Here is a 19153-nt window from a genome sequence, read left to right on the forward strand (position 1 = left end):
AGGGTTTTTTCCCCCCTCTTTTCCCTCACCTGCGTAACGCCCGCGAGAAATAGATTTAGACCTCAAATGTTCGTTCACTGGGAGAACTTCCAGGAATGAATGGTAGTGATTGGTCATTAGACTGTATTTTTATACATTTATAGAGCTGTTACGGAAACACAACCTCTTTGACACATGTTAGAGAGGTTCAGCATCACTACAAATGGTGATGAACCCGATAATGTTAGTAGTAAACCATGTTCTTGACACTAAAAAAATCCAGGGATAAACCAGAAGTGAACCTCATCAAGCCCCAAATCCTGCAAGTAACGTCCACAGAATGACAAAAACTAACCAAAGGAAAACTTCCACCTAGAGCTGGGCGATATGAGATTTTTTCATATCACGATATGTTTTCTTCATTTCAGGCGATAACGATATCTATCACGATATAAGCCAAATAACTATATTTGTAAGATTTAAATGTGCCGTTGCTCACAAGTAAAATGTGAAATAATCAGCAGCTTGTTTTTATTTAAATATTTATTTCCCATAATAAGTTCAACAGGGTAGATGTACTTAAGGAACATGAGACTTTTTCAGATAAATAAAGGCAAATATTGCAAACTACACAAAAGGCAGCCGCTAAAGCGTTTAAGTTTCAAAATAGAACAAACGAAACAGACTAAATTGTCAATTCCACTTAGAAACAAAATATTAATTCTAAAAATAAATCTTAGTTTGTTTTACAGAAGAACAGACAAAACTGACTAACTTTTGTCAATATCAAATAAACTGAGAACTACAAGGAAATTCTCAATCTCTCCTTGTTGTATAGCTGAGCTTTTCAAACAGTTTTAACAGTTACTTTAGTCTGACAAAAGCCGAATGACGAATTAGCGCTTCCAGTCAGAGACTGAGGCTACGTCCACACGTACACGGGTATTTTTGAAAACGGAGATTTTCCGTTTTAAAAAATAATCCCGTCCAAACATAAAGGGAGAAATGAAGGAAAACGCTGCTATGAACATGCCAAAGCAGCAGGTGGCGCTAGATTCCTAACCGTGCAGAAATGTTGGCCAATCAGAAGTCTAGAAGCCTCGGTGGGAAAAGTAAACAAAGCTGGGGCATAGAAGCAGAACCGAGTCGTATGTGTGGACGGACAGTAACTGTGTGTATATGTAAGCATTTAAACACTGCAGAGAGTAGAATTAACAGTAACAGTATTGTAGAAATTCATTTCACCGAAACAATAACGTGGCGCACAGTGTGACGCATGCACCAGTTTATTGTATTTCCAGACTTGCTTTCGGCACAATTTACAGTGCACGCTACTCTGTTTTTTGTCAGACTTGAAATAGCCGAAATACCTTCAAACTACGGAACTTCTATGGCTCTTCCGTTCGACAATCTCTCCGGCATTGGAACCATCATCTGTTTTCTCTTCGGTCACGCTCGGTTGATTTTTCTAGTCGGCACACTCATTTCCTCCATTACGCGCTGGGTCCATTACCCGCTGGCTGCTTCCCAAACAAACACACGTGCGGCTTGGCACTTGTGCTGTACGTAACAAGTCACGCAACGTGACGCTGCGAGGTCTATCGCGATAGCTTAATTTCTCTATCGAGTAAAAGTTATATCGCGATACATATCGTTATATCGCCCAGCTCTACTTCCACCACAAAACACTGAAGCAAAGGGAAAAACAAGGAGAAAGGTCAGACTATCCTTACAAAAAAGTGGGAATGAAATGAAAGCAGGAAGTAAACCCAACATAACATAAGTCAGTGACGAATTAAAACAGGAGCTTTTTCTCTTGTGCACAAGTATGTCTAGTATATCTACCACTTATGCAACATATGCATATATTCAAACAGCATTCATGCATGTGAAATGATTTGCAATCAACACTCTGTAATAAAATCGCACTGCTCCTTCATATCCAAGTATAAGTGGTGTGGGGATATCCCCCCAAACAAACAGGGACACACAGCATCACACATGGAAACAACAATTATCGCTTCTCTGAAACAGAAGGAAAGGAAAACCATCTTTTGTGGGATGTCAGTGGGTCTGACAGCGCCTGAGGAGCATTTGAGAGATCAAGTCTGCTTCGCTATCATTAGACAGGAGGGGTTTCAAAAACGCAGCACACTGATCAGGGGGAAACATGCTGACAGCTCATAAAAAAGGGGGTGCTTGTGTATCAATTGAAACCCCCCCCCAGCAGCCGTGATTTTCTGCTCCCCTTAAACTCCTCGCACGTTATTTTGCCTCCTTCATTCCCAACACACAACGGCAGGCTCTGGTAGTCGACATCAAAGCACGATGGAACGAGGCGCATCATTAGCAGGAGAAGACAGAGGCAAGGGAGGATGAAATCATTTAGACGCCGCTGCGGAGGGGGAATTACTATGCTTGTCGGGACGACGGTGGTGTGAATGGAGCGAGCGGGAGTGTGGATGGGTGGAGAGGAGAGAGAAATGGTACAAACGACAAGAAACTGAAAAGTCAACACGAGCAGGTAAGGTAATGAGTGGCGGCAAAACAAGAAGAGTGCAAAAGAAACAAGAGGAAGCCACAAAGTGAGGAGGAAATTTTTGATTGAGAAACTGCAGCGGGTGAGGGCTATTTCCTGATAACGCACACGCGTGAGAAAATCACCATTGCTCTTTCCAATCATCTCTCATCGTACGGTTCCTCCCCGCCATGGTCTCCAGTGTCAGCCGCTCAGGCGGCCGTGTTTCACAGGCTGAACACAGTAATTGCAGGAACCAGAAAGATGAAATGTGAACTGTTGTGATGTTTTAAACATGACTCTGTTGTAGGCCGAACTCGCACAGGTCTGTGCCTGCTTAACAACCGCAGACTCTCAGTGATCATCAGTTCAATTCTTCTGAATAGAAGCATCTTTTTGGTAATTAATATAAAACGAGTTTTTAAAAACCATCAGATTTTTTTTTTTTTATTGCAATTGAGATTAAAACTGCATGACAAGAAAAACTAAATGCAGTTTCATGCAGGGGTCATTCCATCCAAAACCAGCCAATATTTAGAACATTAGATGAAAAACTTATGGTGCAAAGCCTGAACACGAGTGCTGTGAAATTTTAGCTTCATATTTCAAATAGTTTTCAAGATCCATTTCTTTTAAGTGATTTATCGACCGACTTTCAGGCATTTTATTCACACACTGAAATCTGAGGCAATGTTTGAACATGAATATCTCAAAGACTATCAGAGCTAAAAGCCTGAAAATTTTCGCTGCTGTTTCGTACCTTAAAAATGAAACGGGCTCTGTAATTTGGAACAGACAAATCAAAAATGTATCTGCCTGAGTACTCATAACTTAAAATAAAACTAAAAGGCCAGCATGCCCACAAAGTCCCATATTTGAGTACAAGCTAACTAAAAACAGGCAACTAGTGACAATTTCTACATGATAAATAGCAGAATTATACACTACAGTAAACAAAAGCATGTAGAACACTATCGTGGGATTAGTCACAAAAACGAAAAGATGCCATTTTTATTTAAATTTCATGCTGGATTGAACAAATATGACAAGTTGAAACACACAAAAAATATCAGTGTATCCCATTCGCTTCCACTTCCTTTATCAGGGTCGCGGGGGGCTGGAGCCTATTCCAGATGTCATATGGCGAGAGGCGGTGCACACCCTGAGCAAGTCACCAGTCCATCACAGGGCTAACACATAGACTCAGACAACCATTCGTACTCACATTCACTCCTGCATTCACACCTATGGGCAATTTTCCAATTAACCTACCCCCACTAAGTGCATGTCTTTGGACTGTGAGCGGACCGGAGAGAATATAACTTAGAAAATAATGTTGTTAAACATGTTCATATATTTTATTTTAGAGACCCGAGTCAAATATTTTAGAATATTTACTGCTCCAATTTGCACAAAAATTGTATAGTCCAAAGTTTAAATATGCAATATACAATGATTGCCTCAGTCTGTGTTTATTTTGTGACTGGATGGCGAGCGGGTGCTGGTGGTTCCTTGCTAATGCGAAGTCAAATTGGTTTCAAAGAGGTATACGGTGCAGCGCCAAAAACCTCTTTGCAATTTCTTTGGCTGCTAGCAGGTTTCCATGGTCGCCCATAGTTTGCATGGAGGAGTTTGCAAACCTGCAATGAAACTCTGACACAAACAAAAGGGCAAAGTTCACCTTCAAAGTAAAAGCTGCCCCTTTGAAATGTGTTGCTTTCGGTGGAAGGCCACACGTTTTAGTCTGAAGGCCACCCTTTTTTTTTTCCAGTTTCAAGTGTCTACAGTTCACAGAATAAAAGGCAGATTCAACATATTCATGAATCAAACAGTTTATCATTGCTAAGGACAGACGACCTTTAACTAGTTAATAACCTCCAGTTTTAAAAGTCATATGATAGCCTCAATGTTAATTAAATATAATGCAAAGTTAAGCCTTTTTATGTTTTATTCAAGGTGCTGAGGCACACTATGGCTGATTTATCACCCATGATTACATCATTGCTCACACACAAACTTTGACCTTTCCGTGTATCGTTGGGCCTAACTGTCCATCTGGTCATTGGACTTTATAGTGCGGATGCTGACATGTTTTATCACTGATATAAATAATTAAAAAGACCCACATTTTAATACAAATTGAATTTTCCTCAAAATAAAGATAATATTCATCTAGGCTCAGGTTTCGTGTTGGTGATAGTGTAGCGTAGACGCTGTAGTGCATTATTAGAAGGGTTACTGTTAAGAAAAACATCATAAAACATGAATTTAATAGGGAAAAGATGCACCGAACAAAAGCACAAAAACCTCAATGAACCCTCTGGGTTTTAAAGATAACCACTCCCCATTTTGTCCCATAGATTGCAATTGACCTAATATATGGCCCTCTGTTATCTGCAGTGTTCATTTTATTTGCATTTGACACAACAGAGGCTTATCTTGCTAGTTTTCACACAAAGCCTCGCTAACATCCCTCTGCAACACAAAAACAAAGTCAGAGATATCGAATCTTTTCAAAAACTAAAACTCTGGATAAATGAAAGTGAGCAGGACTGAGAGGGAAACCAGCTCTCTCTGTCTGACAGGGTCTCGTACTGTAAAAATAGAGGGTAGTCATCAGAGCCCCTGAGAAAAGCACCAGAACTGATCTGGCATATGAAAGAAAACCGATGACCTTATTTTTCGCTGTTTGCATCCATGTGCGCTGCTGTTTGAGAGCAAAATAGATGGACTGGGACGCTGATACGAAATCTAATTTCAGCTCATAATGATGCACGGAGAGAGCGCGCACACGTGTGTGTGTGTGTGTTTGCATTTTACCGTCATTGCCTTGGCTTCCTTCTCTCTTCAGCATCTGTACCGCCCCCACATATTTCTTCAGCTGGACCTTCAGGACCTCATTCTCCCTGCACAAACAGACACACAAAGCTTAAACAGAAGAAAACAGAGGGCTAAAACAAGAAGGTTATAGCTACAACGCATTGTATGCAGGTCGTTTTCAATGCCAAATATCCTTAGTGTCATTAAGTAAGGACACTTAAAGATAATGTACTGATTAATGGAGAGCTAGGATGGCAATATAAGTGCAAAAATATACTGCGTATGACCGGAAGGTTCTCTGACAAAGTTTCTAGAAATTGTTTTTTCCTCTGTTTCGAGCTGGGCCCTTTAGTTCCCATTAAGGGAAACATTAATGATACAGCGTATAGTGATATTTTAGATAATGTGCGCTTCCAATAGTGTGACAATAATTTGGTGGGAAATGTCCCTTAGCGTTTCAATATGAGCTCTTCCTCACAATGCAAATGTAGATGAATTTAATAAACTTCTAATGTTCTCATTCAAATATCTGATGGATCGTCTTGGCTTTAGCTCCAGTCTGACTCTGCATGGCGTGATTTGAATGCAATCATATGGAAATCTTTTCACTCATGCAGAAATGATCATTCTGGAGCAAATTAAAAAATTATCAGACTAATTACTGCAAAGGTACTTGATGTAAAAGAGAAAAGAGATCGTGTGTCTCGAGCTCATGAATCTCAGTTCTGAATTTTTTGTTTCTTCTTCTAGGTTTACTCTCTATCCAGACAAAGCAATACAGTTAGGTGCTTTACTATCTCCCAAATGAGGAAGAAGTCAGGCTGGCCTTAAGGCCTCTCTACAGACTGAAATAGAAGATGCCTGAGAAGAAAACACGAGGCCAAATACAGGGTCAGATCAGTGCACTGTAGTAAAGCTAGTAAAGCTAGGCATGGCCTTTTCAAACCTCCCCAAAACAGTGAGACCCCAACAAATAAAGAGACCTACTTTTCCCACCCTTCACAATTGTTATAACTTACAATTCCCTCAAACAACTGCACTGCAAGCTTTGTGCCATCTTTTAGAAACGCAGTTACTTGTAAATTTGGCGAGAATCCACTGTTACCTGGAGAAAAGAAACCACTTCAGCTGTTTCTAAATTACAGGCACATGTAATCATACTGCTTGACTATCCCACACAGATTCAGCACCAGTTGGATAAACCGGAACACTACTTATAGGTATATCAGGGCCTCTGATAGTTCGGAGATGCATCTTAAGAGCCCTTGAAAATGTAAACGCACATGTTGTACTGTGACCGAGGACACAGGCACAAAGATGCGGTGACAAAGAAAGGGACTGAGAGACAGACGCAGTCTCCTTACAAGCCGTAGCCGGCTGAGCATCGTCGACTTTGGGGAAGAAATCAATCAGAACTGGAAGTGCGGCTTTATGCCCTTGGCAGTTATATCTAACAGTCTTTGTCTTGCACCGCCGTCGCGCCCCCACACCGCCACCCAAACCCTCATTCTCCACGGGTGATGTTTGGTGCCCTGCTTATCAGCCCTCATTCACAACCAACAAAAGAGGGACCTCCGGGGAAACTTCCTGAAATCCACATGACGAGCTCTCAGTGGAGCCGTCCACACGGTTATCAGAACAACCCGCAGCCCAGATGCTTTTTCAGCCTGATTTAATTATAGCTAATACACACCGCCTGCTTTACAGAGTGTGTGTGTGTGTGTGTAGCGGGTCGGACAGATACGCAGATATTCAGAACAGAGGAATCATTTTACTGATAAAAGGCCTTGTGTCTGCAGGATTTGACATAATGTGAGACACGTGAAGCTCAGGTTAAAGTGTTCTTCTATTACGAACTCGATGAATTTGGCTCTTTTACTTGCCGTCTGTCACGATGGCGTGTTAGAAATTGTTTTTTCACCCTTGTACGCGCACACAGCCTCTGCTCACTTGGTGGTTTCATCCTCCTAATCAATAGTCTCATTTTAAGACCACACAAAATGTGTAAGGAGGTGGGGCTCTAAAAGCCTTAGCAGCTCTATTATCTTCATCTCTACCAAGCATCTTTGTCCTCAGATTCTGTTAACATTCACAACAGTGCACTGCATTCCCAGAAGCCAACGTTGCCAGATTAAACTGTCATCAAGACCTTCAGTGGGTGCCTTTAAAGTCACCTACTCATCGTAAAAGTAGTTTAGTGTTCTGTTTTATTAAGAAACCCGGCTCCATGTAAGAGATAATGTTATCTCTATAATAAGATATCTGCACATCCGCAGGCCAGGGGTGGAAGCTTTCCGGCTTGTCATCTATTGATCAATCATGCTGCAGGCTTTGATTGCATGTAGGTGAACAGTCTGAGTTTACAGGAAAAGAGAAATTAAATTTGCTCAAACTTTTTTGTTTGTTTTTTTATAAATAATAACCCACGAATGGAGCAGGAAGTCATGGTCCTTAAAAATTAGCTGTGGCCTTCAGAAGCAGTTAAGTATACAAGCTAATGGACTGCAGATGAGATTGCAGTATTGACTTACAAAAAGACATGGCCACTTTATAAAACCCCTAATCACAGAGCTTGCCAAACAACGAGAAATTCATAATAGAGTTTAACCAGTGTCACTATCTGGAAGCGACAAGAAAACGGTTCTTTTCTTTGTTCTTTTTTAAATGTTTACTCAGGAAACCCTAAGTTAAGTTTATCGACATAGAAGTGGTGAATAAGTGAAGAAAAGCCCCACATCACTGGGGCCCATTTACTACTTATGTCACTGTAATTTTATTCAATTACATTTGAAAAACTATAAATCATATACGGTGGCTCTGAGAGGTCAAATGCACTGCAAGTTAAAGAAATCACCAGAACAGATAATGAGAAGTGACAGAAACCAAAACGTGAAGGACTCCACTGGGACACTTTAAAGAAGCAGACGATTCGTCGGTGCTGTGCAGGTAATGTTGATTTTAACCGCATGATTCATATTATACTACAGATACAAGTTTGCTATTAGCATGTGTTCCACAGCTGATCCGTCATGTTGTTGTCTCCCCCAAAACACTTCTTATTTAAAAAACACACTTTTTGTGAGTTTTTGCAACATTTTTTGTACCATTTCCATTTTGTTTAGTTTTGTATTTTGCGCTTTTAAAGCTTTTTGTTTTTGTTTTGTTTTTTTTAAGTTGCAGTGCGTTTGACCTCTCAGGGCCACCGTAATAACACCCATCTAATAGACTACAGAAAACTAAACAACTGTATAAATATTAATATTTTTTTTCCAATAGGTGTTTTATTATTAGATGCCAGTTTGCATGTTTTCTAACAAAGAATTTATCCAGGTTTTTCTTTTTTGTTGTTGTTGCCAAAAATACCACAAGAGAAAAAAAAAGTTTTAGCTTCTCGGTCATGTAAAATGTAATCAGACAGGCACCAAACAGCAGACAGACAAAGCCCATCGGACTCAGCAGTGAAGAATTTAGCAGGTAAAAAATTAGCTCTTACCCAGAGGAGTCGATGACGACAACAGAGCACAAAGCGTGAGTGTTTAGCAGGAGCCTCGTTACTGTTATTAAATACACCTGTGCTTTTCTGCCAGGTATGTAATACAGGTGTAGTAACAAAGGTTAATCAGGCTGCTTGCTCTCTTGCTTTCTTATGACTACATTAAATGTTGCTCTTATGGGCGATCGTGGCTCAAGAGTTGGGAGTTCGCCTTGTAATCGGAAGGTTGCCGGTTCGAGCCCCGGCTTGGACAGTCTCGGTCGTTGTGTCCTTGGGCGAGACACTTCACCCGTTGCCTACTGGTGGTGGTCAGAGGGCCCGGTGGCGCCAGTGTTCGGCAGCCTCGCCTCTGTCAGTGTGCCCCAGGGTGGCTGTGGCTACAATGTAGCTGCCATCACCAGTGTGTGAACATGTGGATGACTGGATGTGTAAAGTGCTTTGGGGTCCTTAGAGACTAGTAAAGCGCTATACAAATACAGACCATTTACCATTTATTACTCGTTGCATTATTATTATTGGTGTTATATAAAACATAATACTGGGGAATTATTTACCCAAAGAAAAAAATCCAAACTGACTAAGTATTGATTTCAAGCCTTGACTATCTTCAGCAGGTGCCGTCGCTGCCTGTCATCTACTGTGAGCCTTTTCAAATCTCCACCGTCATTCTGCTTTTTTTATACCATTTAAATTATTATGCACTCACAATCGTTTCAACAGTTGTTATTGCAAGCTGTCAATAGAAAATAATAACCAGATGCCTGTCAGCTATTCAAGAATAAAATAAATTAAAAGAAACACACACACACACACACACACACACAGTTTTGTTTGTTCTCGAACAGCCGTTCCGAAAAATCATTCGGCAAGATTTGTCTTCTCTGAATAAACGATTCTTTGAACAAACAATACTTAGCGCGCTTGAAATTGAATTCCTTTCTCAGGTTACAACAGCACGATAATGAACACATTTTGCTGAATTATTGATCACTCTGATACAAGTAAAACACTTTGTGCCCGTGTAATGTGCTTGCTTTTGGAAAACAATGCCTGGGCCGGGAAAAACAAACAATCTTTCAACGGGATAAAATGTCACCTTGGTAAATACACTGCATCTGTCAACCTCAGCTGTGCTCTCCGCTGACAAGGAATTGTTGGTAATCAAGTGCATCAAGCTTGGAATTATTTGGCTCAGGTTTTGGGGACTGATTCGAATTGCTGATTAATTAAACTTGAGCGAACTTTGCAAAGTACACTGAACAATGTGTACAACTCCCTCCATTAAGAGTTGAGCATGTCTTTAGCACGGTAACATATAAGATAATATAAGTGGCCTGGTGGGGAATTTAGGGGAACGTACCCAAGCACTCGATAACACAGCAGCTGTCAGCGTGAGGATGATTCTGACCAAAGCCCCAATAACTGAACTGTTTTCAACTGAGTATTTTCAAATCCAATTTCAGGGCAGAGGGATAAAACACAGCCTGGAGGTGTGATAAACACCCTAGGTGTCCAGTATTGTGTCTGCAGTGGAGCAGCTTCCCTCAGGTCGTACCACAGCTCAGCCTCCCACATGCAATAAAAAATAATCCACCTGCTTAACACACAGCTCCTCTGTTTTTGCAAATACTTTTACATTTTTACTGGTTTATTTCAGGTTGTTTCTAAGTGTTGCGCCCCCTCAGCTTGATCCTTCCATGCAGGGCAGCAACCACACACTGTATTTTAAATACCCACTAAGACTGAACTCGTTGACTTTTGGTTTGCAGGAACTTCCTCAATGCCTTCAGTGAGTCTATCAAAACAAACTCAGTTCAGATATGTTCAGAACCACAGGACGAGAATTAAATAATGGATACGGAACAAAATTAAACCACAAAGCCAGAAGGGAGGAACGCCGCACAATTTCTCAATTCCGAAACTGAGAGCGATCCATTAAATTATCTGGTGCTTCTACTGGTGAGCAGGACGTGTAAACGTGACACATTCAAACTCATCTAAAACTCGAAGTGGGTTGTCTGCCTTGAGGGATGCTAAAGTTTTAAATTAGCGTGTTGAAAGTTAAGGACTCGGCATCTCTGTTAAATAAACTGCATCCTTCATCCAGCAGATATGGGACCAGCCACACACTGCTTTCTCATTAGGGGCAAACGTCTGCTCTAGAAACATTTAGTGTAAACGTCTGCTTAGAGGATAAGCCTATTAACTACACTGGGCAGTAAAACTGTTGAAGTCATCTCATCTTCCTCAGTGCGAGATAAGTGAGAAGGATAAACCGTGTGCGTGCAAAAGATTTAGAAAAAAGCAGGATTGTTTTGTGCGTGAAGGAAACAGCGGGGGAAAAGAAAAGCTACGTGGCTTAGAAACATTTAGAAAAGTATTTTATGTGCAAGTGAATGGGAGTGGGGAAAGAGCAAAAAACAGTGTGTGCTTAAGAGATAAAGAAATTATGAATATTTTGTTTAAAAGAAAGCAAAGAATGTGAAGTCTGAGAATGGGTTTTATATAATGGAAACACTGTAAGACACTGTTAGAAAGCCAGTAAAAAAAGGAGGGGGGGGGCTCTTATCTTCTCTTAGAGTACAAGCAAAAAAACTATCTGAAAAGGAAAGCTTAAACTCAAACTACATACAGTAATTACTTAAACTGAATAGATGCCCTGAAGTGATTTTTTTCGCATTACATTTCCACATCCCTCCGTTTATTATCCCATGGTCTAAAGCCATCTTAATGTGCAATAAACACAGCATAAATTGGCTCTTCTTCAGGTACAGTCTGGCTCTGTTTGGAAGTAGTGAATGAGAGGTTCAAAGACGCCTTCAGAGATCAGCAGCTCAGTCGCTAGGTAATGCTCCCGAGTGCAATTTACTGCACTGCCATCTTTAAAAAAACATAAATAAAAAGCCCTTAAAGCATACATTCTCTCTCCTGACACACTTCTAGAGGCACATATATGCATTAAACATATAGATAAATCCACGCAGAGGCACAGCATGGCTGTGGGGTGGAGGACTGGGTTGTTAAAACTTCCGTTTGGGCAGAATGACATAACTGACTAAACACCTCCAACAAATAAACCGGGCAAACATCACAGCCGCTTGCTCTGCCACTTTATTTTATTTTATTTATTTATTTTTTTAGAAAAGCCGTACCAGACTGCTTGGAGAAAGGCGGCTCTGCCAGCTAAGAAAAAGGCATCTGCTCTCGTTTCTTTTGCATGCGAGTGTGTGCGCGCACGTATGTGTCCGCCTGTCCAACCACCCCCTCTCCCTGTGACGAGGAACTGCTAGCTGGCCCGAGCCCACTCGACTGGCCACCTTCCCGTCTTCCTGCTGCGAGAGGCCTGCTTTCCGCTCTGCCAACTGTCGCATGAAGAGGGGGGCAAGAAATAGTTGAGGGGAAAGATTTTCTGTGTGTCTGTCTCACTATTCTCTGAGGAATGAGCTTGAGGGTTAGACATTTAGAGCAAGGTCAATTGGTGTGGGACATTGCTATTTAGCAACAGCTTTCTGGTGACTTAATGCCTTGTGTCATTAGAAATGAAGAAATTAATATTAATCACAGTATTAATTAATAATATTCCAATATGCATTGCCATTAGGGAGTCATCATATTGATAACAAATTCATTTTACGGTGTAATAATGACGAGGATCATCTTAAGTGACAACAAAAACAAGGAGGCATCCAGATGGTAAGAGGAAAGGGCAACCAGTTTCAAAGTGCAGATCCTCCAGACTTTTTTGTTTGTTTGTTTTTGCCACAGTAGCTACTGAAGATAAAAGTCTGAAGCTTTTACTTTCGTTCTTATCAAGAAGATAATTCAGGACCTGTAATTTGGGACAGATACATTAAAAAAAATGCTTGAGTATTGGCTAGTAAAAGTAAAAGTAAAATGTCAAGTAAAAACTCGAGCACTATTGCAAAATCCCACATTTGAGTAGAAATTAGCAAAAAACCTTTTACACTCTTTTGAAATATAACTATATGATATTTAGCACTCGTCACTAGTTGTCTTTTGCTATGTGAAGTTTCTTTTTTATTAAGGTGTACTCAAATATAACTAGTCAATGCACAGAGATTTTTTTAATGTATCCATCCCAAATTACAGGTCCTGATTCGTTTTGATCATAAGAAAGAGCAGTGAAAATTTCAGGCTTTTACCTTTAATGGTTTTTGAGACACTGATGTTCAAATATTGCCTCAGATTTTAATGTGCTGACAGTAGGTCGATGGACCATATTTCTAAAAAGAATGTGTCCTGAAAAATATTTGATATATGAAGCTGAAATTTCACAGCACTCGTTATATAAATTCAACTTTTGGACCATAAAATTGTCACAAATAAGAGAAGGTTGAGCATAAGGCCCATGTTGATTTCATATGGAAGGACCCAATTATAAGAATCAGTCTAAACTCACTGGACGGTCACACCAAAAACTACGACTTTTATCTATTAGCTCCAATTTATATGAAGCAAAACATTTAAGATTTGACTTGCTACATGTGCAATATTCCTTCATAGGAAATCCAACAGGTGATGGAAATACAAAGAATGCAAATTCTTGGTGTGCGTACAGGACCACAAGAGAGGACTATTACATATGCGCTTGGGTTGTGGGTAGGGCTGCTCAATTAATCGAATTTTAATCACGATTACGATCTGGGCTTTCAACGATCATTAAAAATGACTGAGCCGATTATTAGCCCCTCCCTCATTTATCCGCGACACCTTAAAGGCCGGTCCGTGAAAATATTGTCGGGCATAAACCGTCCATGGCGCAAAAAAGGTTGGAGACCGCTGATTAAAAGGACCCGAGGGAAGCTCGGAAAGCTAAGCAGAAGTTATTTGGAGAGGAGAGTGACTGCTGTTGGTTGAAAAGAGAGGTAAAAAAAAGCTTCAGTGGTGTTGCACACTATTTTATATTATTTTTTAAAGTCATTGTTAACCCTTTAAATCCGGTCAGAGCAGCACGCTCCGTTTTGTGTAACTATTTTTAAATCCCTGTAGAACCTGAACCGCGTAAGCTAGCGCAATAATTTGTTTTGCATATGAAACCAGAGGAGTTGTACTTACATCTTATGCCATCAGCTTGTCCTCGGTCACGGTTTCCTTCCACATAAAGCTTTGCAAAAATTGCATAAAAAGCGCTTGCAGGAACAAAAACGTATTATTCCAGAAACACGATCCGATCAGCTGTTCGTAACACTTCCCACATTGAAAAAGTCGTCAGCCCGAACTGTTGCATGTCCGCCATTTCCTGGCCGAAACCGGACGTGACGTCATTTTCGCGGAAATGTAGTTTTTTACTTGTAGGCCTTAAAAGCCTACACTGGTCATGTTTGACTTTTCTGAATAGTTGCTGGGATGCTTAGAGCTCGAATTGCACTGCTGGAAATAGTTTATTTTGATGCACCTGCTGTTTTCTTTGCAAATTTGCATCATAGGATTGTTTTTTTTGTTTTTCCTGCAGTATATAAAAATTGGTGTATCTCCAAGATAAAACTATGAAGACACTCAAAATAAATTTCCTGTTGTTGTAAACTATTTTTTGCAACTTTTTTGTATTTAAAGTTTTGAGGGATAAACCTCTTAAATTTCTCCAAGTAGAAATATATGTAAAAAAAAAACCAAAAACGATTTTCAATTTTTTTTTGTAATTTATTGCACTTTTTTGCAATTAATGTAGTTACTATGGACTTAATGCATACATATTATTAAAATATGGGCTATAACAGTTATTTAGCAACTTGAAATGCTCCCACAAATGGCACTACAACATGTAAAAAAAATAATATAAGCTCTGGCGGACTTGGTTCTATAGTAGGTCTTAAAGGGTTAAATAAATATCGTCAAATAATCGAGATCTCAATTTCAGTGAAAATAATCGTGATTACCATTTTTGCCATAATCGAGCAGCCCTAGTTGTGGGTTGCAATGTCACAATGTGTGAGTATGGGTCTTACACTCTCGTGTTATATGTGGATGGATCTGTGAGTAAGTCGGTAAAGTGGGCAGCTGCTCGTTTTAGCCCACTCCCCTCTGCCTGAGTCTACGTCAGCCGGAATCTATGTATGGAGGCTTGCTCATCCTCCGCCACCCCCATGTACGACCAGGCTCACACACACGCAGGCATCCATACACGCTTTGTGTATATAAGACACTTCCTTTAGTATGGGTATCACTCTACTATGTAAGAAGGATCGTTCAGAAGATTTCTAAAATAAGATGACTTCCTCAAACAGCAGGACCATCTGGTGGTAAAGATAAAAAGTTAACCTGCACAGTGCCAGAGGCAGCAAAGTGATTCCTCTCAAATTAATCTCAGATTAAACAATGTCTCGATTAATTAAACGGGAGTAAAGCACTTCCATCGGGTCAACAAGAAAAGCAGTCGTTCTTATGAGTGTTAAGATGTTACCATTTCAGTGTCAAAACTGACTCAATTCACCATTAACGCAGTAATGATGAAGAATTGTGGGGCACATAGCAACAGTTGCCAGTAGCCGCTTTCACAGAATGATGCCGACAGCTCCAAGCCCTCATTCAGCGGCTAGCTGCTCCTTCAACGGTATTTATAGCCGCTATTGATCGAGACAGATTTGGCTGAGAAGGAAAAGCAGCACTTGAGATTTAGCAGCAGACTACAGAAACGGATTTATGTGTCTGAGTGCGATTGATTGTGTGAAAATGCAAACTGTATGTCACAGTCCTCTCTTGTTCTCACTGCCTCTCTACCTCGTGTCATTTCCACCCCATTAAAGTGCTCCATATGAACATCATCACATATTAAACGGCTCAGTCAGCTGCTGCCCTGTCCGCTCCCAACAACAAACCCATCAGATTCAGTCTCCACACACTTAACTTGAGTCACCCAATCAATCCCAGCTAGTGGATTGATTTACTGTGGGAGGCTACAATCTTGCTTGCTGGGGCTTTCTGTTTCGACTGCTGCAGGATGACTAGTCATCTATTTAAAGGGCTCAGGGCTTGACTGAGGACTCTGGGCACATGCCAAGGTGATAGAGGCCACTTTCAGTGAACCGTAGATGGCCAATTATTGGGATAACACTGACTGTATCTGCGATTTAGGAAAAGGAAATCTCACACACCGAGTATGAATGGGGTAAAGTTTCCTACTCTGCTCTGACGTGTATCCTCTAGTTCTTTTAATCATGAGTAGACTGAACTCGATGGGGAAACTTAACAGTGCACAAATATAGTTTCCTTTTCCTGACTGCGTAAAGCTCTTGCCATTAGTGGTAATTACTGTTATTATGTGTAAAACAGTGACGCAGGTACAGCAGGTCTAAGGAAAGGCCTTGCACAATCCTCAGCAACAAGGCAGCTTTAATCACAGACATGAAAGTCCTTGAGGCTATTACAGCTTTAACACAGTGTTTCTTCTGCTCTGCTGACTGAAAACTTTTTGGTTTAAATATGTGGATCCATACAGCTAATGAATGGAGCAGTCAATAACACGCCTGTATCTTTGACTCCAGTCCTACTGAAGTGTAAAACACAGGTGTAACTGCTTAGGACTATATTCAGTTGCAGTCAGTGTTTTTGCTGCACTGCCCCATCTGGAGACACTCTGTTTACATGACTTGGATGATCATGCAGTTCCACCTGCATTCTACTGACAGTGTCAGTGCAAACAAAAAGCCAAAATGCATTGTTTTTAACGCATTAAGCGGTTAATGCTCAATGTGCCAGAATATAAAATATTTAAATGTCATGCAGCTCCATTTCTGGAATTTTAAAAGTGTTTTCAAACACTGGTGTGACAAATCCTCCCACCACAACATCATCCATACACCATTTGTCCTTAAACTACAATCAGCAGCCATTTGGGTTTTTATGTTTGTTTGGGTGCACTTTGCTGGCGCTGGGCTGGGTGCCCTTTTGCTTTTAGAACAGACGTAATTCTTCATGACATAGATTTAGCAAGGTGCTGATAACATAATAGCATCACACAGTTGCTGCACATTTGTCAGCTGCACATCCATGATGTGAATCTCTCGTTTCAGTCCAGACGACTGGATTGAGATCTGGTGACTGTGGAGGCCATTTGAACATGACACAGGACCTGAGGGATACACATGGCCCTGAAGCCTCATCAGAAATGATCTCAGTGGAAGGGTGGCTGTCAAGAAGCCATTCTTAAGGAGGGGAAACCAGGAGAAAAAGGCTGAGGTATGAAAAATTACACAAGAACTGGACTCAAAATATTCTTTTATGGACTCAAAATGTATGAAGGAGAGGTACAACAGTGTCTACAGCCATCTGTAAAGCATAGTGGAGGCTCTGTCATGGTTTGGGGACGCGTTTCAGCCAGTGGTGTTGGGGATTTTGTTAAAAGTGACAGAATTATGAATGCAGAAAAATGCAGTCAGATTTTGAGCCACCATGCAATGCCATCTGTCATCTGTGACGCGTGCCATTAGAAATTGTTTTATTTTTCAGCGTGACACTGATTCCAAACACACTGCCAACGGAGTGAAAGCATACCTGGATAGAAAAACAAACACTGGAACATTATCAGTCAACATTACTGAAGCAGTGTGGGATCGTCCTGACAGAGAACAGAACAAAAGCCAACATCAAAGAGCTTTGAATGTCCTTCAAGAAACCTGGAGAACAATTCCACAAGACTACCTAAAGAAATGACAAGAAAGCTGCCTGACAGAGTTCAGACTGTGTTAAAGCACAAAAGGTGGTCCTAACAAGTATTGACTTTCAAACTCATTAGAATTGTGCAAACTGTTTTTCCCCTCTTCCATTCATGTGCGCACACTTTTCAATCCATGACTGCACCTATTTCTCATTTTCCCCGCAAAATATATTGACTCAAGAATATATAAATTTAAAACTACTGTATGGGTAAATATGTGCCAGAAAATCATAAATGTTACAATTTCTTGCTAGAGGTGAAACCAGAAGATCATTTGACATCATATTCTGCCACTATTTTGTGTGCCCAAAGGGTTATAGTGTGGAAGCTTCGAATGGGACTTCATTTGTTATATCAGAGGTGCCATTAACAATTTTCTGACTGAAAGTCAACAAATTGAATAACCTGTGGTCCAAAGTGTCAATAAGAGTAAAAAATGAGTTTTCTGACCAGTAGACAAAAACAAATAAATCGTCTGTTTACGTCAGCGTGCAAATGCTTTGGCGCACACAATAATCTAAATTTACTGTCACCTGAAATCAAAAGCAGTATTTTTAAATCTGCACTCTTTGCTCTCATTCATTTGTTAAGAGTGCATTAACTTGTTAAACGTTAATAGAATAAGTCCCCTGCTACGTGCAGTTTCAATCATCCACTGTGCAGGCAGATGTTACGTATTAACGTATGGTCCGCAGTCATCACGTGTTACCTGGCCAGCGCCTGGACCTTCGCTGAGTGCCTCTCTTCCAGTTCTGCCAGCTTCTTCTTCAGCAGATCGGTTTCCTGCCTCAGGCCTGCTGAGTGCTCCATCTCCCCATCCAGCAGACTACGAAGAGACCTAAAGAAAAAAACAATTTAAAAAGCAGCTGCGATGCATGTTTATGCATAAATAACACAGGCTTCTATCACTATCACATTCAGGTAGCATCCCATACACAGGCTTAATCCTCTAAATGTTAAAATACTGGGGATGTTATTTTCATAAACAGATTAGATAACCTGACGATACTTGCTTTAATTGCAGCACTAACTGACAGACTGATTTACATTTAGCTCTGATATAAAATATTTAATCAGCACTTAATCTGTGCCTGTGTCGTTAATTTAATACCCTAAATTTAAATCATTTAGTATGAAATTCTAACCTCTGCTTGGCAGGAGATTCACTTTAATTATATAGAGAGATCCTCGCCTCTCATCTTCTTAAGGAAACCCTTCATAATATTCAGGCTAGTAAATCCTTCTTTGTCATCGGGTTGTGTATCACCTGCTTTCATATGCGCTGTTGTGCAGCTTTTTTTTCAAAAAGAAAACTTCTTAAAATCGACTTTAATCATCAGACCTTTTTAGACACTTGTGGTATTTGTATTTTAATGGTCTTTTCTTAACTGCTGACTCGGGTTTTTCTGCTCTTTTAGTTATTTTAGATTTGTTGTGGCGTACCTCAGGGGTCCATGTTGGGTCCTACTCAGTTTTCATTATATATGCTGCCTTTGGGATCGATCTTCAGGAAGTACAAAATTCACTTCCATTGTTACGCTGACACCATCCAGATTTATTTTCCTGTCTACGAGATGTTAGAGACGGGTTAACACAGCTTTTATCACCTGCGTCAGATTCCCAAAGCAAAATCCCATCTTCCTCCAAAAGGCCTTAAAAATCCATATTT

General features: G+C 40.5%; 1 protein-coding gene across 2 annotated transcripts in view; it reads right to left on the reverse strand.

Annotated features, from left to right (window-relative positions):
• snx29 (sorting nexin 29) overlaps positions 1 to 19153 on the reverse strand; it is a 141341-nt gene that overhangs the window by 103583 nt on the left and 18605 nt on the right. For both annotated transcript variants that reach the window (XM_026179080.1, XM_026179079.1), the window contains exons 13-14: positions 18194 to 18322; positions 5318 to 5403 (exon numbers count right to left, since the gene is read on the reverse strand). In XM_026179080.1, coding sequence (XP_026034865.1) covers positions 5318 to 5403; positions 18194 to 18322 — 215 coding nt within the window. The remainder of the gene's footprint in view (positions 1 to 5317; positions 5404 to 18193; positions 18323 to 19153) is intronic.

This window comes from Astatotilapia calliptera, chromosome 8 (genome assembly GCF_900246225.1).
Source record: "Astatotilapia calliptera chromosome 8, fAstCal1.2, whole genome shotgun sequence".
NCBI classification, from domain to species: domain Eukaryota; kingdom Metazoa; phylum Chordata; class Actinopteri; order Cichliformes; family Cichlidae; genus Astatotilapia; species Astatotilapia calliptera.